The sequence below is a fragment of the Plasmodium vivax genome, chromosome 12, assembly GCF_000002415.2.
Source record: "Plasmodium vivax chromosome 12, whole genome shotgun sequence".
NCBI classification, from domain to species: domain Eukaryota; phylum Apicomplexa; class Aconoidasida; order Haemosporida; family Plasmodiidae; genus Plasmodium; species Plasmodium vivax.
The window spans coordinates 1,220,508-1,239,762 of NC_009917.1; the positions used below are offsets into that span (position 1 = coordinate 1,220,508).

The following is a 19,255-nucleotide window of genomic DNA, read 5'->3' on the forward strand; positions in this document are numbered from 1 at the left end:
GGATGAGCAACCACTAAAGGGGAGATAACCCAGACGGGGGACCACTCGAAAGGGGCACATTTGGGGATGGAAAAACGGAGGGTAAACTCTTAATCAGCCAGAAGGTGTAGGACACACAGGGGGGGATGCCATAAAATGGGCAGAGCGCAGATAACCGCGTCAAAAGTGCCAACTTGGCGTGGAGAGTAAATTAAATTCCCGCTCGGCACTCATGTGGGCACATCACCATCGTCATCCCTGTGGATGAGCCAGCCCGAGTGCGTCCACGCGCACTTCTCCGTGTGTCCCTTTGCCGGGGTCAGCCTGGAGATGCCTCCCAATTGGGTATACTACTTGGGCGCTCCAGTTGGTACTTCCCCCTGGCAATTTTCACTGCACTCTTTTATCATTATTATGCTATTATTTTGTCATCATTTTGCCATCATTTTATTATTATTTATTTTTTCTTTTTTTTTTTTCCCCGCTTTTTCCACTCCTCCCCAAACGGATACTCTGCGAACATCCCGCGGGGCCGCTCGGCAAGGGCGGAGAAAACGCCTCCCCCGTGCACCGGGTCACGCGCACGCGCATAGGCTAAAGTGCGCCCACATAAAACAAACAGTAGCGTTCACTTTAGCACTCCCACGCGAGCGTAGCGGCATGCGCCACAGCAAAGCAGCAAATCGCACCAGGGCAGTCGCAGGAGGAGCGCCTCTTCACAGCCCCCACGTATCAGCGGGAAAAAAAAAAAAAAAAAAAAAAAAAAAACTGTGCGTCTCCCCCCTTCGAAGCAAATAACGTGAAACTGCAAGGGTAATATAAGCAAGCGAACTCCTGTGACAGTTACAAGGTGGGAAAAGAAGAAAGTTCCCATTCTTTGCACATTTTAAAATGTATATTTAGGGAGCCTTACCGGGATTCAACTCTTTTGAGCAGCATAGCAGCATTTCGCGGCATCCTTTGGCCATTTTGACCAGTTGGCCATTTTGACCGCTTAACCGCTTAACCGCCTAACCGCTCCCCCCCCGCGCAATGTCCACCGCGCTGAACGCCCACGCACTCAACGACCGAAAGCGAGAAATGCACCAGCGAAGAGGTTGAACCTGCTTGGCGAGTCCAAAAACGGGGCATCCCTTTGCACAGACATATGCATGTGGGCATACGTACAGGCATACGCATAGGCACACGAATAGGCATACCCATAGGCATACCCATAGGCATACCCATAGGCATACCCATAGGCATACCCATAGGCATACCCATAGGCATACCCATAGGCGAGCTCATAAATATCCTTCTTTGAGGTCTTCCCCCCAAGTGAAAGCCCCCCCTAAGTGCATACACCAAAAATACCCCTCGATAACCTCCCACCCCCTGACTTTTTCCCCCCTCTTTAAATGGCACAAAACAAAGGGTCCAACCAGCTCATTCAGCAGCTGCTGAAGGCTGAGGAAGAAGCCGACTTGGTGATTAAAAAGGCCAAAGATGGTGAGACAACAGATCGGCATATGGCGTCGAATGGGCAGTGAAGTTTGAGCGGGCAGACAAACAACTCACTTGTGAGAGAGCTCAGCTGAACATTTCGTTTTTTCCACACAACGGTTGAGGTGCCAATTGTTAGTCATTTACATCCCCATTGTGGTTATTACTAATTGCCTCCTTTTTTTTTTTTTCCCCCGCCAACCCCCTCAGTGCGCGCCAAGATGTTGAAAGAGGCCGAAACGACAGCCACCGAAGAGTTGAAGATTTTCCGGGCAAAGGAGAAGGAGCGCCTGAACAAGGGGCACAAGGAGGTAATCTGCTCGGGGGGGCCCACCCATGTGGAACATGCCTTCAACGAGGCAGCGCCTATGTGTATCTCATCGGATGTAACTTTCTTCCCCTCCCCTCCCGTTTGCACGTTCGTTAATATATAGATGTGATAACGCCTTTCTGTTTGACCCCCCCAGAAAACCACCGCGGAAGACGAAGCCGTAACCCTAATTGAGCAGAACACCAAGGAAGAAATAAAAAAGTACAAGGAGCTCTTTAAAAAGAACAAAGAGCAAGTGGCCCAATTTGTGTTTGATAAAGTGTTCACCGTGGATTTGACCATTCCAGACTGCACCCAGAAGTCGCTTTAGGGTAGCCAAGCCCTGACCCGCTAATTGGCCACCACCTGTCTGTACCTCCATTGGAGGGGGAGGTGCTTACGAGCAGAGAAGCACCCACGGGATGGGGGTGAACCAGCGCAGCACCCTCCCAAGTGGATAAGCGTACGTACGTATGTGTGTACTTACGTATGTACTTATGTACCTGCTCCGCGTGAGCACTTTGCCCTGAAATGGGAAGACCAAGGGAAGAGCCCCGCTGCAGGGGGGGTACTCTCACCCCTTTGGAGTTTCACCCAAATGGAACTAAGCAGCATTAATTGCAAATGCGTAGTGTGTCACTGGGAACGTCGAAGCAGATAAACCGTTGTGACCGTCCGCTCTTCGGAGCACCCCAAGTGAGCGAGGGGAGGATGCCCTTTCAACACCCCCCCACGTGGGGACAAACATGTTGGTGCAGCCCCGAATCGCGGCAACGGGGTAAGCGGCGCATTTGCGCTTCGTTCAGCGGAATCCTCGCCCCCTTTTTTTGTTTCCCCTCTTACGAATATGAATGTTCATTTTTTTCCCACCTTTTACGAATATGAATGTTCATTTTTTTCCCACCTTTTACGAATATGAATGTTCATTTTTTTCCCACCTTTTACGAATATGAATGTTCATTTTTTTCCCACCTTTTACGAATATGAATGTTCATTTTTTTCCCACCTTTTACGAATATGAATGTTCATTTTTTTCCCACCTTTTACGAACGTTAATTTTTTCCCTTTTTTTGTCGTCACCCCCTGATGTATGCCTTTTCCTGGGTGGGAACAAAAAAAAATAAAAAAAAAAATAAAATAAAAATAATTGCTCATTCCCGAGAAGGCACAAATGGGTAATAATTAGCCAACCAGTTCGCACGTGTTGAAACATTTGCAACTCTCCAGGTGGGTGACCCCTACGTGCAAATATACTGCCCTTGTTGCGCTGCTCCCACGGGTGGGTAAATCCACAGTTACTCTTACATGGGGAATACCCCTCGCGGGCATGGCCGAACAGACGCATGGGGAGGAAAGCGGTCATTGCCAGAGGAAAAAAAAAAAAAAAAAGCAACCATGCGGGCTTCACAAAAAGGTAACAACTAAAATGTTCATAAAAAAATGAAAAGAATTTTCTCTCACGAACATTTTTACAAACATAAGGAAAAACTTTGCGTATTTTTTTTTTCCGTAAAATGGGGGCTAGCAAAATGCACATAAAATATGTAGCAGTATGAGGGGGAATTCACTACATTGGGAGGCGGGCCTCTGTATACCGGCCGCTGAACAATGCGTGGCGTTTACCCCTTCCGGCTTGCCTCCAGGCCGAGGTTGGCGGCGGAGAAGCAGTGAGGCGAGACGATCTGCGCCTTTTCCCCGCCGCAGCTACCAAACTGTGCATATGAAGTGGTACTAATAGTAGCAGTGCTACTAGTAGTGGCAGTGGTATCCCCAGCAAGTGCGTTCATGCGCTGCTACTCCCAGTGCAGCAGTGCTTTACCTCACATGGGCAAGTTGAGCGGGCCCTGCTGCCCACCTTCGCACCGGGGAACCTCTTCTCCCTTGGCGTATTTTGCACTAAGGGGAAAAGAAAAATTGCCCCCCCGAAAAAGAGTTGATAATAATAACTCGCGGCTTTCATGTACATGAGGATTGGGGTGCCATATTTTTGTGCCTCCTTCATATGGCTATCTTGTACCCCTACCTATGACGCTAGGAAATGCGCTCTTTTTTCGCGCCCAACCCAAGTGCAGCAACGTAAAAAAAAAAAAAATTAATTCACGAAGGGGAATAATGCGTACGATGTGCCGAACGTTTTAGCAAAACGAATGCGGGAAAAATTGCCAATAAAAAGAAGCGACAATTTTGGGAAAAAAAAAAAAAAAAAAAAAAATCCGCAGTGAAAAAATTAACAGAAGAAGAGAAAGTTGTTACCAATTGCGTTTCCAAACCGTATGCGAAGAGGAAAACCGAACGGAGAGGAGCCCTGACGTGTTCTGCTGACAACGCGCGGATACCCAGCCGATACTCTGCTGCTATTCTGCTGCTACTCTGCTGCTATTCTGCTGCTACTCTGCTGCTATTCTGCTGCTACTCTGCTGCTATTCTGCTGCTACTCTGCTGCTATTCTGCTGCTACTCTGCTGCTATTCTGCTGCTACTCTGCTGCTATTCTGCTGCTACTCTGCTGCTAACTTGTGAAACCCCCTTTTTTTCCTTTTTTTTGAATACCCTTTTTCAAAATGAAAACCATCGTGTCATCGCAGAAGGTCATCATCCCCGAAGGAGGTAAGGAGAGCGACCCCAACGAAATGAGCCATTGAGAGGAGAGTAAATTCGCATGGTGGAGGAGTACCTAGGGGGGACCACGAACAGGGGGAAAAAGTTAAATGAGGAAGCTTCCCCTATCCCTCCGAAGTAGCTACAAACGCGCGGGCGCCCGTGCGAACAGTTGGCGAAGGGATACCCCTTATGCGTACGCGAACGTACGGATGCTTAGATGAGTGCTTCCCCTACGCTAAAATCACTCCACCGCTTCCCTACGCTAACTTCACCGCTCCCCCTCTTGCAGTCCAAGTGGCGATAAACTCCAGGAAGGTGACCGTGACGGGAAAGTACGGAACGCTGAAGAGGTCCTTCCGACACCTGCCCATCGATGTGCGCCTGAACAAGCTGAAGAAGTACATCAAGGTGGTGATGTGGTTCGGAGTCCCCGACCGACTGGCATGCATCCGAACAGTCTGCACACATTTGAAAAATATGTTTACAGGAGTTACCAAGAAGTTCCTTTATAAAATGAGACTCGTACATGCCCACTTTCCAATTAACTCAAATATCGTAGATAACAACAAGTCCATCGAAATTAGAAATTACTTGGGAGAGAAACGAGTCCGTTTTGTAAAGGCCCTTCCAGGGGTACTCATTGAGAAGTCCCCCAATGTGAAGGATGAAATTTACGTCAGCGGTGCTGACATTGAGAATGTCTCCCTCACGGCAGCGTTAATTCATCAATCCGTTTTGTGTAGAAATAAAGATATTCGGAAATTTTTGGATGGAATTTACGTCTCGGAGGTGACTACTGTTGAGAAGGACGAGTAGGGGAGGCGGCTCTCCACGCGCATGGGCGGCGTGTGTAGTGTACGCGCATCATGCGGCAACGATTTCTGTTCGGACCAGTGCCTTCGCCGCGACCACCGCGGGTACATCTTCGTGACGCTGTACCTTTGCATGCCCCTATGCCACTGTGCACGTGCTACCCTTTTAACCCTGCCACTTAATTAACCCCCAAGTAAAACTCCAATTTTTTATTTTAAAAATGTTCAGCTAAAGCGGTACGCCGCGGGTGTGTCAAAGGATGACCAACTGGCACGGCCGTGGAAATGCGAAAATGCGAAGTGGTGGTTTTTCGAACAGTGCGGCGTTGTAACCACGGGAGGTTTGAGGAGGTTCCCTTTTGGCAACTCCCTCCAACGGGGGGGTACTACCCCCAAGAGGTGTTAGCAGCGGTGCTTCGCTTCTGTGCATAACTACCTCCTTGTAAAAAGACTTTTTTTTCACCACCAGTTGCGCGTACCAAGTGAAGTACCATTTGGGCACCCAAAAGGAACGCGCCAAGGGGGTGAGGTTCAGAAGCGGAGAAGGAAAATGCTCCACATTGTGCAACCCCAACGCATGCATTTTTTTTTTTTTTGCATGTAACTCCCCCTCGTTGTGAAACCCTGGCACGCATTCTTATTTTCCCCCCGAACGACCGTCGTCCTTCTTGCACGCGCGTTGTAAATTTTGCCCAGCGGTGGAAAATGACGCACAACAGGTTGCAGCACTCAGGATTATCGCATAAAGCTACAACCGCCTATCCGAATAACGGCTTACCGCTCACCGCTTAACTGCTCACCGCTTAACTGCTCACCTCCACTTCTGCAAAAAAACCTCAAAACACACGGGGGCTTCAAACGGGAAAGACCTCTCCCCGCGCTGCCCCATTTGTTCACTCCCCCCCACGTCGAACGACATGATGAAGTGCGCATACTTCCCGCGCCTCCTGTGCCTCCTGGGCCTTCTACCCCCCTTTGCAACCGTTGCATTAAGAACATCATGCCTCGACCTGGGGAAGCACAAGGGGTACCAGTTTTTAACCCCCCGAGTGGAGTTTTCCCCCAAAAAAAGAGAAAGCGCGAAAAAATATGACCAAGGAAGGGGGATAAATCTAAATGAAAAGCTATCCTCAGTGGAAAACAAAAATGAAGAAATCGGTGGGAAACACATCTCGTCTGTCATGTCATACGACACTGCTAACACCATCAACATTGAGGAAATAAAAAATGTACTTCCACATAGGTACCCATTCCTCTTGGTTGACAAAGTAATTCATGTAGAAAGGAATAAAAAAATAATTGGCCTCAAACAAGTTTCCGCTAATGAACAATTTTTCAATGGCCATTTCCCTGCCAAGGCAATTATGCCTGGCGTTTTACAAGTAGAAGCCTTGGCCCAGCTGGGGGGGATACTATGTCTCACAAATGAAGAAAATAGTGGGAGGGACAATTTATTTTTATTCGCTGGGGTGGACGGCGTCCGCTGGAAGAAACCAGTCATTCCAGGTTAAATCACTTTGCGAGCGCATGTACACAAGTGTGTGTGCAACTCCTGTCTGCATCGCAATTGGGGAATAACTGCGCGTAAAAAAAAAGCAAAGCAGTGATAAGTGCAAAGTGCACATCCGTTCTGTTGCAACATTGAGGGCGCGCCAGTCAGCAATATTCCTTTATTCGTAAAACCTTGCGGGGGATGGAACTTTCTGGGTTGTGTCCCCGCGCAGCAAAACCGCAGCTGCGATATTTACACGTACACCGCGCCACTTTTTCTTCTGAACCGTTCAGGCGACACGCTCGTAATGGAAGTGGAGCAAATTTCCTTCAAGCCCACCCTCGGGGTCGCCAAACTGCGGGGGTGCGCCTACGTGGGCGGCCACGTCGTTCTGAAGGTTGCCGAAATGACCTTCGCATTGGCAAGATGAGGCAGTTAAAGGTAGAACAATTGTTTTAATCGAATTCGTTTAAGAATCAAAGACACGGGAGGGGGAGCAGCGGGGACAGAGTAGCAGCTGGGACACAGTAGAAGCCGGCTCCTTCAGGCCATTTTGGACATCACTGACAGATCTGCGCGGAAAGGGGGGAAGAACGGATGGGCCGTTGCATCTCCAAAGAAAGTTGTCCCGACGAGCGCGCCAGCCGATTCGTTTGCGCGTGTATGTGTGCATGGATATGTACATGTATATGCATGTGTATTTTTTTTTTTTTTTTTTCCCTACCACCGTACACCCTGCACAACGCCGTTGCAGCTTTTACCTGAAAAAAAAAAAAAAAAAAAAAAAAAAAAATAGCTAGCTAGCTAGCTGCTTGTCCTACTAATCATTGCTCACAATTACATTTTATCCCAATTCGCGCAAACATGCTTATTTCCTCCAACTCGCATGCTTGCAGAGGAAGCGGAACGGCTCTCCTTCATATTGTGAGCAATTACCACTTCCCACACAGCTGAAGTGGCCATAAACAGGGTTGAAAAGACGGGGTACGGCAGTTTGCACGTGTACTGAGAGGTGAGCGAAGGGGATGAATAAATGGGGGGAACCAAAAAGGAGCGCTCAATAGGGATGAGTAGTGGATCACTTTGTAAAGGCGCTGCCAAAAAAAGCAATGACGTGAGTGGTCCTCGCACAGTCAGCCATTTGCTTCTTCTTTTTTTTTTTTCTTCTTTTCGCGCCTTACCGGGAAATTCTTCAAAGCGCAAACATGCACGGGCCCAATAAAAATGCAGGCGCACAGAACGGCCATCATGCTAGTTACGACGTGTGTTGTCACCAAAAAAATGTCGTAGGCAAAGTCTGCCCCTCCCCGAACGTACGTGCAGATGTTCATCATATTCTGCGAGGTAGGAAGGAAAGACACCGTGAATTGAAGTGTCCATTCGAAGGGAAACAACCATTTGGCTAAGTCCACAAAAGGGCCAAGCAATTATTCATCACCTCCAGTTTTTTGCACTCCGCTTCGGTGTTGCAGGGCGTGTCTGTTAAGGGGGAAAAAAATAAATTAAATGAATATACGCAAAAAGGGGTGTACACACAGGGCAGCCATTTGAATAGGTTCTTTTTGCTAAACGTCTTGAGATGGTCAGGAGCGCCCCACGACACTCCACCATGGGGATGCCCCCCGACTTATCATGCCACGTTGGTATGTACAAATGAGTCATTTTAAGCATGACATGTGTCCACTCTCTTTAAAAAGAAAAAAAGAAAAAAAAAACTACGCTTCTCTAGCAAGTTCGCACACTTCCGTCACATTCGAATTCGCGCTCCATACCTGCGTTTAAATCCTTTGAAGTTCACAAAGGGGGTGAATTCATCAGTGGGAGTACACCCACGACGATAAACCAAAAATGATATTTGTTTTTCCAAGTGGAGATACATGTGTAGTGTGCATGTATGCGGGGAAAGAAAACATCGCGGAACGCACCCAACGGTAGACATATGCATATGCACGCATAAAGCGGCAGTCGAGGCGCTTAACAAAAGACAAATTCATCTCCGTTACCAGCAGCTGGGGCTTCATCTCCGCCACCTGTTTGTACTGATCGAAGTTTGGCGTAACGTACTGGGCCTCAATCTCTTTCAGCTTAACGAATTGCTGCTTTATCAAATTGACCATCGACTTGGCCAGCACCTTTTGGGAGTCCTTCGAGTTCTGCGGGGTAAGAAGTGGAAACGAAGTGGACACGAAGTAAACACGCAGTGGATGTGCAAAAAAGGGGCGCACAAAAAGGAGCGCGAAAAAGACTAACATCGTCCATCAAAGCTTCATACTCCTGAATGAACCTACTCCCTGCGTACTTCTTCATTGCGGCCTGGAGGAAGTGGAAAAAAAAATTCCTACAGATGAAGGCTCTGCTCATGGAAAATAATTATATGGGCCACTAAACGGGTAGCGACACAATGCACTACGAAATTGTGCATCTGCCTGCTTCGCATTTATGCCCATGTGCAGAGCTGTGGAAGTGAATTGTGGGCCACCTTTAAGTCTTCTTCCTCCGCTGGGGTCAAGTGGGTGTCCCTGGATGTGGTAAAAAAAAAAAAAAATAAAATAAAATAATAATAAAATAATAATAAAATAATAATAAACCGTTGCCACGATAGGTATGCGCCAATTTGGTGGTTCTTTCTTTCACTCCTGACTTACTCATTTTTGTAATTCCGCATGATTTCCCTAAAAGGGCAGTCAGAAATCGATTTGTTGGGAAGGGTAAAAAAAAGGGGATCGGGGAGAGGGTGCACATATAAGTTGTGAACATCATTTGCTGCCCTCCTTGTCACCCTCTTTATGCGAACCTAAACACTTGGACGTCCCTGTCTAATTAGGCACAAAGAAGGGGTAAAGTGAAAATGTGTTTTGGCGTGCCCAGCTTGCATGTTAACACGGTGTGCGGCACGTAGAGGGGCACCCCTCGTAGGTAGACACTTCCAAACCTCCGTAATCCTCCCGCAGGTGCCTCTCCACAGATTTAGTAACTAGAGAGGAATTACAAAGGGGGGGGGGGAGAAAAAAGGGGAAGCATTAAGGGAAATGTTCCTACGGTGGTGGGGAAGTTGGGCTGGCCTTGGGGCGAAAAAAACCCTTTCCCCATGCTTTCAACATTTCGCTATTTCCACTTTTCCATTTTCCCGCTTTCCCAGATTACACTCTCGCGGAAATGCGCTCTTGCTGAACAGGGACAGGCAAAAGGCCGCCTCCAAAAAGGTGAGCAAGTAAACCAGGAGCAGCCCCTGCGTGCGCCTCTTCATCGTGGTGACAGGGAGGACAAACAGGTTGAGAGCACGCGAAGGGGCCAACAAAAAAAAAAATTGAAGTTGAAATTGGGGAAGACGAAATTGGGGCAGACAAAATTGGCGCAGGCACAACTGGGGGATGTTTTCCTAAAAAGGAACAAACTGTTTGACGTAGAGCGAAACAGAGTGGGCGCTACACTTTGCGAAGCTGAACAAATCGTCGCGTGGGGGGTTACCTGTTCGAGGCTGCCCACCCTGTAACTCTTTCTTCGCTCCCTCCCTACACACATAGGCGCATATATGTGCATACGTGTGGGGTCACCACTCCTGTACGTACACCTTCCGCGGTCTATTCTTTGGCTCCTCACCGGAGCAAACTTAACCATTTGATGAGCACAAAATGGAAGGGAAAATACCCCCTGGTGCGTTTTCTTTGTCCTACACAAGTGAGTCACCCTCTGTTTGATGGAGGTGTGAGGGGGGTCCACGTGGAGAGCTCCTCCCTCCACCTTTTCGAAATTAATTCGTTTTAAAAAAGGGAAAAGGGAAATGGGGAACGAACTGTGCCCACCGTATAAATCCTCCCCGCAGTACGCGCTATTCACATGGTGAGTAGCTTTTTGCCTGCGTGGGGGGCTTACTGGCCGCCTCGGCAAAACGCCCCAACAGGGGGGAAATCAAAAAGGACGTCGCAAATGGAGTGGCGCAAAAGGGAGAAGAAAAAAAAAAAAAAAAAAAAAAAAACACCAAACGTGATTAAATGCACATGCAGCACGATGTACGGTGGGGGTAAAACATCGTCCCTCCTGGGTCTACCATCGGGGAACATTCGCGGAGAGGGGTACACACACTGGCATACGCACATCCGTCTTTTGGGCGGCCCGACCCAAATGGGCGAAGCACTGTCAAGCGGGAGTAGCACCACGCAGTAGGTCAATCCTTTTGTCCACTCCCCAGAAAAAAAAAAAAAATTATTGTCAAAAAAAAAAAAAAAAAAAAAAAAAAAAAAAAAATCACGAGTTGACTGCCTTATCTATGAGATACAAGTCATACTGAATCTTCCAGTTCTTCGTTCCGCTGCTCTTCATAGTGGAGTCGTAGAAGCTCTTTACGTCACTGGCTGGGGCTGACTCGAACAGGAGTTCCTCCGCGTACCGCTCTTTGTCCACCTGCGGGGGGGGCGGCGCAATGAAGGGGAGGAGTATACTTGGGGGGACACACACCCAATCGAACGCGCGCATGTAGGGGGACACCCCCTCGGGGGCCCTACCTGCCGTATGTACTGATACATACAAAGGGGGATGAAGACGGGGAGCATAGTCCGGTAGAAGGTCCCTGCCTTAATCACATGCTCAATCAGCCGCTTGGGTAATTTCTCATAACGAAAGGAGTTAAAAAATGACGTGAAGGGTAAGAAGTTAATCATTTTGGCACACGGGGGGGGAGGAACGGGGAAAATAATGTCTCTCTGCAAGGAGGGAAAAAAAAAAAAAAAGTGAAACGACTGTTATGGTGAAGAATTGGTCAATCCTTTGTATGCGCTCACGAAATGGAGGCAAAGTAGCCTTTTTCTTTTTTTTTTTTCTTTTTCATTTTCTCCTTTTTGTTGTCCCTGGGGGGACGCTGTTATGTGGGCGACTACTCAACGGCGGTATCCCCCAGTCGTTTTCCAACCTTGTGTAACGCGCGAACCGCCAAAAAAGAAAACACCTTACAGTGTGACAAATGTGACGTCTCCTCTTTTACCTTCTTCGTTTCCGCAAAAGGGATGTTAAAAAGGAACGAACTGGCTTTCTTATAAATCTTTTTTTTTTTTTTTTTTTTTTTTGGCTCCCTCTTTTGGCTAACTGTTCAGGGAAAAAAAAATGCTCACTATGTATTAACCCATCTTGGAAGAGTGCCGAAAAAAAAAAAAAAAAAAAAATCACCTGTTTAGCCGCACCCACAAAAGACCAAACAGGACTATGCATCCTCCTTGCAGTGAAAACCACTTTAATGTTCCTCTAATTTTTCTTAATTTTTCTGCATTTTTTCCGTCAAAACTGTGTAGAGAAAAAAAATGAATATTTTTTTTTCCCTTCCCCGTTGTCCCGCGTAACTGTGCATACCGTCCAGTTTGGCACATATTTGATAGACCCTCAAGTTGACAGAGTTGCCTCTCCCCTCACGACACACCAACGAGATGTGCCCATCTCCCCGCGTCCACTTAAATTGCTCGAAGGGGAGAAGCGACCTCTGTGCAAGTTTGCCACACGCAGTGAAGGCACATATACATACGTGTGAGCACTCGTTTAACTCGCGAGGGAGACTATCCCCCATACACACACGTAGGCTAACCAAACGTACGTGACTTCTCACGATAGGGGGAGATGCCCTAACTGAAGGTGAAGCAATCTCCACCTCTTAGCCTGCAACCTTTTTGCCCCACGCGAGGCGAACCTCCCATGGGAAGGGAGGCAGTACCAGGTTGGAAAAAATTCCCCCTCGTTTATTCCCCCCCAGTTTTTTTTCCCCCCTGCATGCGCGAAGAGCAGTGCGCACTGGGAGGCCCCCGCTTTGTTCGGAGCGACCGATTCAGTTCGGTTCGACGCGGTTAGTCCCTCTTTTCCGCCCAACCGGTTGTTTTTTTCCCCACCCCAGTACGCAGTACACAGCACACAGAGCGGAGAGCGGCGTCCCCGGTGAGGAAGTAGTTCACTCCTTTGCATTCCTATCTGAATTTTTTTTTTTTTTTTGGTTCCCTACCAGTGCGACGTTACATCTTAGCAGTTTTTTTTTTTTTTTTTTTTTTTTTTCTCACAACTTAAAAGGAATTCACCCCTGGTGTAAAGACTAGCAGTTGGTTACCTCATTTTTGCCTCCTCCATTATACTTCCTCCTTTTTGCCTCCTCCATTATACTTCCTCCTTTTTGCCTCCTCCATTATACTTCCTCCTTTTTGCCTCCTCCATTATACTTCCTCCTTTTTGCCTCCTCCCTTTTACTTCTTCCTTCTTACTTCTTCCCCTTTACTTCCTCCCCTTCCTCCCCTATGGCCTGTTTGAACGAATTCGACGCGAACCACCTTGCCGCGGAGACCAAGGGGGAGGAGGAGGAGTACTACGTGGAAAATATGGCCACGAAGAGGAAACTAAAGAATTGCTGCAAACGGTGGAGCGACGACAAGAACGGCAGGGAGTTCTTCGTCAGCCACAAGAACGAAATTGATGAGAATTCTTTTTTTAAAATTTTAAAAAAAACGTGGAACTTACTTTTTTTTAATGAAGAAAAAAAAGGGAAATTACTTCACGGTGAAGGAGACCAAAATATGTACACTTTGCCAAATTTTTTAATTATAGACCCTCTCTCGAGCGGTGTGGTCAGCCCGTTTGAGAGTGACCAGGTTGGGATGTCGCTCGATGAGGGGGAGGACCTCCGGCCTGAGCATGTGCAGGTGGATGATGGGGAGGACCCTGCGGGGGGCTGCCCGGCGGTTGAAAACAGTGCGGACTGCTTAGCGGCTGCGAACAGGGGGGAATGCCTACCGGTTGAAAACAGCGCGGACTGCTTAGCGGCTGAGAACAGTGCGGACTGCCTACCGGCTGCAAACAGGGGAGACACCTGGGATGACGGCCTGGAGGAGGACGAACACTGGGCCGCCGCAGCCCTGCGTGCCTCCCCCCTGAGCGAGGAAAACTCCCCCGTGGAGGACCTCTCCCCGGACAAAGAGAGCCGCAAAAAAATGAGAACCTGCAAGAAGAGCGGCATTAACAAAAAGTACATTGACATTTACCACAAGCATGAGGACTCGTATAGTTTCCACGACAAAGAAATAGACGATTTTTTGATCCTTTCGGAGGCAGCAGCGGGGGTGAGCGGCGCAGAAGAGGGGGACGAGCAGAATGGAGGAGACCTACCCATCGGACTGACAAGTGAAGAGCCAAGTGAAGAAGCGCGTGACCTACCAAGTGAAGAAGCGAGTGACCTACCAAGTGACAACCGGGTGAGCGGTGGCCAAGGATCGCTAATACCCACGACAGATGAAACGCCAAGTTGCCCCAACCAGGATGTGGAGAACCCCTCGGCAGCATCCCAGACGGAGGCCGACCCCCCGCAGCCTGGAGGGGGAAATGGAGACACCTAATTGGAGTGCCTCAAAAAGGGGTGGGGGGGAAGTATACGAAAAATGGGACGGACCAAGTGGCAAGTGTAAACGAGCTTGAAGAAAAGTTTTCCTTTTTTTTTTTTTTCCACCACCACTAGGATGGTTCAAATGGGTTCCCCGAGATGAGCTCCTGCGAATGTTTGTTATTGTTATTGTTATTGTTATTCTTTTTTTTTTTTTTTTTTTTTTTTGTCCCCCCATGTATGTGAATTATTTGTTTTTTTTTTCCTCCTAACAGTTAGAACGCGCGTATACGTCTTCCCCCCTCCCGGTAACTTTGTGGGGTTCCTCAGCTTAGCAATCGGGGGGCATTTCGCATGGGCCCCACGAAGTCGCATGTGTGTGCTTTTTTTTTTTTTTTTTCTCCCCCCGCGTGCGCACGGGAGGGAGCCTTGTTCTGCTCGCCCCCCCGGCAACCACCGCGCGAGCAACTTTAAATCGAAGCGTTTGAAAAAGTAGGGAAAGTAGCAAAAAGAGGAAAAAAAAAAAAAAAAAAAAAAAAAAACCAAGTTAACCTCCCACATGTGCATATACACATATGCGTAAGCACACATACCTTCACGCATGCAAGCCGAGTGGAGTCCCCGCGGAATCTGCAGTGAACAATAGGCTACACACTGCCGTAGAGCCCCCAAGCTGCTGATCGATGGAGTGCGGAAAAACTGGGGAAGACGCAGAGGGGGTAGAGACAAACGAACGGATGGTCCCCCTGCAGCAGTGGATGTCCGCCCTGTCTGAGCGGAAAAAAGGGAAAGACTCATTCTTGTTCATTCACGGCGTATACAACACAGCAGGGGGGGAGCAGCGTATGGGACAGGACCCACAAAAATGTGAAGATGATTCCCCCCCCTGTCAAACTAAGGGCACCATTTACGAACGACTGTGTTTAGGAAGTCGCTACCTCGAAATGGTTCTCCAGGAGTGCCAAACGGAGGAGGGAAAAATCGACCTGCGCTTCGCATGCGGGGATGGCTGCGTGTACAGCGCTGGTGACCTCCTGGAGGAAGTGGGCGTTTTTTTTTTAAGCAACAAAAGGGAGAGAGTGGTCCTCTCGTTTTGGCAGCGCGGTGATGGCGAAGGTGAAGGTGAAGGAGAAGGCGGCGATGGCGAAGGCGACAATGATGGCGATTCCGATGGCGAAGGCTGCGATGACGGCGATTCCGATGGCCGCCATACCACCCACCTGCTGGACGTCTACATCTATCTGTACCTCCGCAGGGAGCTCAAGCACGCAGAGGGGGACGGAAACTATCGAGCGCTCTACTTCCTTAACGGCAGGGAACGGCTCCTGAATTTGCGAAAGTACCAGATGGACGTTGACCACTTCGCAGTTCGCAGCTGGGTGTTTAACAACATGTCGTTGCTGCTCCCCTCGAGTGTCGTCCACAGCGGGGGGGGAAGCCCAGACGAGAGGGAAAACGCGGGTAACACACTGACGCCGTTCTGCAAGCCCCCCCAGCGGAAGAACAACCCTCTGCTAAGCCTCTCGCAACAGCACCACATGTCCCTATTCAGATTAAACTCGATGCAGAACGATCAAGTGGTAACTTTGTCTTCCAAAATTTGCCTAATGAGGAAATTCCCCAACATCCTTATGACCACCACACAGGGGGATTACCAGTTGTGGGACTCACAAGAGAGGGACTCGCTCCTCCCCAGTGAGAGTTCCCACAGAAGAACCAACGCGAGGAGGTACCACATGAAGTGGGAAGGGGGTCACGACAGTGGTGGCACTCTACATTCAGTCGAAACACATGATGGTAATTTAAATTCGGGAGGAAAATTCATTGGCTCTAAAAACTTACGCCTAACCGAGTACGTCGTGGATGTACCCAGGCAGTACAAACTGGTGAGCTCTCCTTTTACATTTTTAAATAAAAAGTTGGTGCACCTCTGCCAGGAGGGGGGGGGGCTTAAAGGGAAATGCCCCCAAGGGGTAGACACTAGCAAAACTTACTATGTTATTAGAATGGGAAGAGATGGACTGATGGAGCAATCGGTGCAGAGCTGCTTGGACCACCTTCCAGATCGATTCACTGCTGAGGGGGGACCCTCCTGGGTGTGCATCCTCACGCAGGATCTCCATATAGGGGACGTCTTCGAGGTGATTCGCCTGAATTTTTGTACCCCTGGTGGGGGGCTAAACCCTGCTTTGTAGTGTGCACACCAATTTGCATAGCTACTATCACCGCTTATCATATACGCGACGGAGCTCCCCGTTGAGCTTCTCCACGAAGGCCCTGACGGGCTCACTCTGCACACTGTCGTCCACGCGGATGAACTGCCTCTCCGGGCTAGCCAACTGTCCCTTAGACTTTTTAAAAAAATGAATCAAATTAAAAAGGGCCCCCCGATCAAACGGGTTCTTAAATCTTCGAATCACCACGGGTTCGTTATTCTTGTCTTTCTTCAATTCGTATAGAAAAAAAGAGCTGGAGGAATACATCTGGGACTTCTCATTAGATGTGATGTTTTCTAAAATGTTTAGCCCCGTCCTTAGGAAAATGGCCCCCATGAGGTACAAATGCAGCACGCTCAGCAGCACAACCGATAGGGACACTCCTCGGAAGGGGAGTGAAGACGATGGGAACTCCAGCCGCATAAACGTACTTATATGTATGTACACCTTCCAAAAGTGAAAAAACAGATTCAACGCGATCCAAATTAGAAACACCTTCGCATTATCTACACTCATGCAGTTTAGCGTAAATATACAGTGGTGGTCATATAGGTCAACGCACCTGCCACACAATCGGCAATGCTTCGTTCGTAAATTTTTAAAGAGGAAGCAAGTGGGGCATAACTTCTTCACATCAAAGGAGGTTACTTCGAATCCTTGAGCATCCAACTTTATTTGCAAATCAGTTTGGACTTCCCTTATGTTCTTCCATTTTACCTCTTCGCAGAATTCCACTACTTTATTTTTTTCTTCAAATTTTTTTATATCCTCCTTCACATTTTGTATAATTTTTCGAAACGTCAAATTTGTGCTTCTAACCGTGTCTACTTCGGGGGGGTGCGATGGGTCCTTTTCACCCGTTGACACATCGCTTGGGGCGTTTCCCTCACCCTCCAGATAGCCGGGGTCACTCGAAACGACCATGCAGTACAGCACGAATAGCACCGGGTGGGCGAAGTCCCACAGGGGGCCTTCCCCCGGGAGCGCCCCCCTCGTCTGCAAAAAAGGGGAAAAAAAAAAACAAAAAAAAAAAGAAAAAAATGTGAGAAGTTCCCAGGCAAGTAACAGGACATGCCTCTTGGCAATACGAGCAATCTTTTTTTCGCCGCTCCCTCCGTCTCCTCTGTTTTGTCTCAAGGAGGATCGCCTCTCCTCTGCTGTTTTCTCCTCACGTAAAAGAAGTGCACGCAGGACATGTACAGGTGCGAGAGGATGATCGCGGCGGGGTAGAGCAGCAGCGCCTTCTCCTGGCTGAGCGCGTGGCGGATCTTCCGCAGGGTGGAGAGCTACGGGGGGGAAGCGATCGATCAGCAGTGGGGTGAGGCGGCCACTCGGGGGAAGCAGCCACTCGGGGGATGCCTCTGATGGGGGGATGCCTCTAATAGGGGGATGCCTCTAATAGGGGGATGCCTCTAATAAGGTGACGCCTCTAATAAGGTGACACCCCCGATTACCTTTCTCCTGCTTGCAATCGCGTAGGGGCCGATCGTCCCGCCGGGCTCGTACAAAGCCGGGTCCTCCTTCCCGCCTCGCCGCCTGCACAGCTGCTGCACCTTCCTGCAAGTGACAAACTGGTAGATTCTTCCGTCCACCTTATCCTTATGTTCTTCGACAAACTGGGCAGCGGTTTTCTTCAACGTGGGGGGTGCAAATGGGTTAGCTATTTACTCAGTTGCGTCTTTTTTTTTTTTTTTTTTTCTAATTAGATCGCCTCCAGGTTGGGGTCACCCTCATCACCCTCATGTGCTGTGCCCACCCCTCGCGCTTACGTTTCCCTCCGTGGCGACGTCGTGCACATTCTGGTGGCCGTGCAGCACGAGGAAGACCACCGCGTCGTAGGCGTTCCCAATGATGGCCTTGTGCAAAGTGGACGCGGGGGTCCTCAAATTTGTGGAGAATAAGTTAGGGGAAACGTTCGACAGCAGGCGAAGGAAAAATAGATTGTTGTTATAAGCTGCCCAGTCAGCTACGGAGCAGTTGTTCTGGTCCCTATGCGTTAGTGGTGCCCCCAAATGAATTAAATAGAGGAAGCATAGGACGTGCCCATACTGAGTGCTTATGGTCAAGCAGCTGTAACCCTTGTCGTCGACTTGAAATATATCCCCTCCGTGCTTCCTCAGCAGGTGGACCATGTGCAGGTTGCTCCCGGAGACTGCCCAGAACAGCGGCGTCTGCGCGTTGTGCGCCTTGGCGTTCACGTCCGCCCCTAAGGGGGGGTAAGCGGATAAGCGGCAATATGGGTGAATGAGCGGGATAAGCGGCAATGAGGAATGCGCAATAAGTGGGCATCGCGCTGCTGATCGTGCGGCTCAGACGACCCCTTTATTGGTCCCCGCCCCGCAGCTCCCCCGTTTATTCCTTTTCTCCCTTTTCCCCCTCACCCTTCTGCAGCAAGTAGCACGTCAGGTACGCGTCATTTAGGAAGACGGACCAGTGAAGCAGGCTGTTTCCTGTAATTTTCCAAGGGGAAAAAAAAAAAAAAAAAAAAAAAAAAACACGTAAATATGAAAACAACGGGGGAACAGAGCACCCCTTCGGCGCAGTGAGACTCACTCATGCTTCGCACATTTACAAAGCTTCACAAATTGCAAAGCTTCACAAATTTACAAAGCTTCGCTACCCCTCCGCCTAACCATTTCCGTCACGACAGTTTAGTAGACGTCCGTCTTGTTCCAAAAGGATGTAAACCCGTTCATCTCTCCGCTTTGCTAACTCGAATAAAAGATCGCCCCCAATGGGCAGCTCACTGGGGATACACTCACGAATTTGCATTTCGTTTCGCCACAAAAAACATCATGCCGTAAGTTCAGTGTGTGAGCAGGTTGGCTAAGTCGGAGGGGCGTTAACACACAAGCGTGGGGGTGCACAGGGAAGAGAAAAGTTGTCTTCACTGACGAGGGATGAGCAAAAATAAATTTGCGTTGAAAAGAACGCATCCATATAATATCAGCGACGAGCAGAGGAGATTAGCAACTGCGGGCACAATCGGAACGACTTGGAAAAAAGTTGGAACGCCCCCTCTTTG

General features: G+C 48.9%; 8 protein-coding genes across 8 annotated transcripts, besides 14 other annotated features; 5 read left to right on the forward strand and 3 right to left on the reverse strand.

The window, feature by feature from the left end:
- The first annotated feature begins 472 nt into the window (after positions 1-472).
- Positions 473-500: a microsatellite.
- Positions 501-858: 358 nt separating this feature from the next.
- Positions 859-2,171, forward strand: PVX_116710 (vacuolar ATP synthase subunit G, putative). The gene is made up of 4 exons (XM_001615586.1): positions 859-1,172; positions 1,209-1,467; positions 1,672-1,772; positions 1,929-2,171. The coding sequence occupies exons 2-4, from the start codon at positions 1,377-1,379 to the stop codon at positions 2,100-2,102; spliced, it is 366 nt and encodes a 121-aa protein (XP_001615636.1). The 5' UTR covers positions 859-1,172; positions 1,209-1,376; the 3' UTR covers positions 2,103-2,171.
- Positions 2,172-4,331: 2,160 nt separating this feature from the next.
- Positions 4,332-5,670, forward strand: PVX_116715 (60S ribosomal protein L9, putative; the record flags this gene model as incomplete). Its single annotated transcript, XM_001615587.1, has 2 exons — positions 4,332-4,377; positions 4,661-5,670. 2 exons carry the CDS (start codon positions 4,332-4,334, stop codon positions 5,185-5,187), a joined length of 573 nt encoding a protein of 190 aa, XP_001615637.1. The 3' UTR covers positions 5,188-5,670.
- Positions 4,351-4,373: a microsatellite.
- Positions 5,115-5,135: a microsatellite.
- Positions 5,550-5,572: a microsatellite.
- A 430-nt stretch (positions 5,671-6,100) lies between the features above and the next one.
- PVX_116720 (beta-hydroxyacyl-ACP dehydratase precursor, putative) lies at positions 6,101-6,694 on the forward strand (the record flags this gene model as incomplete). Its single annotated transcript, XM_001615588.1, has 1 exon — positions 6,101-6,694. One exon carries the CDS (start codon positions 6,101-6,103, stop codon positions 6,692-6,694), a length of 594 nt encoding a protein of 197 aa, XP_001615638.1.
- On the reverse strand, positions 6,595-10,056 carry PVX_116725 (hypothetical protein, conserved). Its single transcript, XM_001615589.1, has 13 exons — positions 9,820-10,056; positions 9,608-9,649; positions 9,470-9,491; positions 9,321-9,347; positions 9,155-9,194; positions 8,926-8,988; positions 8,679-8,828; positions 8,448-8,460; positions 8,114-8,154; positions 7,857-8,012; positions 7,612-7,680; positions 7,400-7,436; positions 6,595-7,247 (listed from the first exon to the last, which is right to left on the reverse strand). Exons 1-13 carry the CDS (start codon positions 9,920-9,922, stop codon positions 7,219-7,221), a joined length of 792 nt encoding a protein of 263 aa, XP_001615639.1. The 5' UTR covers positions 9,923-10,056; the 3' UTR covers positions 6,595-7,218.
- Positions 8,499-8,528: a microsatellite.
- Positions 8,543-8,574: a microsatellite.
- Positions 8,915-8,943: a microsatellite.
- Positions 9,531-9,552: a microsatellite.
- Positions 9,957-9,981: a microsatellite.
- An 864-nt stretch (positions 10,057-10,920) lies between the features above and the next one.
- PVX_116730 (hypothetical protein, conserved) lies at positions 10,921-11,333 on the reverse strand (the record flags this gene model as incomplete). The annotated part of the gene is made up of 2 exons (XM_001615590.1): positions 10,921-11,076; positions 11,178-11,333. The coding sequence occupies 2 exons, from the start codon at positions 11,331-11,333 to the stop codon at positions 10,921-10,923; spliced, it is 312 nt and encodes a 103-aa protein (XP_001615640.1).
- A 1,125-nt stretch (positions 11,334-12,458) lies between these two features.
- Positions 12,459-12,483: a microsatellite.
- A 455-nt stretch (positions 12,484-12,938) lies between these two features.
- PVX_116735 (hypothetical protein, conserved) lies at positions 12,939-14,030 on the forward strand (the record flags this gene model as incomplete). Its single annotated transcript, XM_001615591.1, has 1 exon — positions 12,939-14,030. The coding sequence occupies one exon, from the start codon at positions 12,939-12,941 to the stop codon at positions 14,028-14,030; it is 1,092 nt and encodes a 363-aa protein (XP_001615641.1).
- Positions 14,031-14,772: 742 nt separating this feature from the next.
- Positions 14,773-16,209, forward strand: PVX_116740 (hypothetical protein, conserved; the record flags this gene model as incomplete). The annotated part of the gene is made up of 1 exon (XM_001615592.1): positions 14,773-16,209. One exon carries the CDS (start codon positions 14,773-14,775, stop codon positions 16,207-16,209), a length of 1,437 nt encoding a protein of 478 aa, XP_001615642.1.
- Positions 15,659-15,679: a microsatellite.
- A 27-nt stretch (positions 16,210-16,236) lies between the features above and the next one.
- Positions 16,237-19,002, reverse strand: PVX_116745 (hypothetical protein, conserved; the record flags this gene model as incomplete). The annotated part of the gene is made up of 6 exons (XM_001615593.1): positions 16,237-17,226; positions 17,403-17,516; positions 17,685-17,861; positions 18,000-18,436; positions 18,612-18,680; positions 18,864-19,002. 6 exons carry the CDS (start codon positions 19,000-19,002, stop codon positions 16,237-16,239), a joined length of 1,926 nt encoding a protein of 641 aa, XP_001615643.1.
- Positions 16,791-16,839: a microsatellite.
- Positions 16,957-17,050: a microsatellite.
- Positions 17,249-17,269: a microsatellite.
- Positions 19,003-19,255: the final 253 nt, after the last annotated feature.

Coding starts and splice junctions, on each gene's coding strand:
- PVX_116710 (XM_001615586.1), top strand. CDS start 1,377: ATGGCACAAAACAAAGGGTCCAACCAGCTCATTCAGCAGCTGCTGAAG. Junction 1,468..1,671: donor GATTAAAAAGGCCAAAGATG/GTGAGACAACAG, acceptor CAACCCCCTCAG/TGCGCGCCAAGATGTTGAAA. Junction 1,773..1,928: donor TGAACAAGGGGCACAAGGAG/GTAATCTGCTCG, acceptor TGACCCCCCCAG/AAAACCACCGCGGAAGACGA.
- PVX_116725 (XM_001615589.1), bottom strand. CDS start 9,922: ATGAAGAGGCGCACGCAGGGGCTGCTCCTGGTTTACTTGCTCACCTTT. Junction 9,195..9,320: donor ATGCGGAATTACAAAAATGA/GTAAGTCAGGAG, acceptor TACCACATCCAG/GGACACCCACTTGACCCCAG. Junction 7,248..7,399: donor GTTGTGCAGGGTGTACGGTG/GTAGGGAAAAAA, acceptor CTTTCCGCGCAG/ATCTGTCAGTGATGTCCAAA.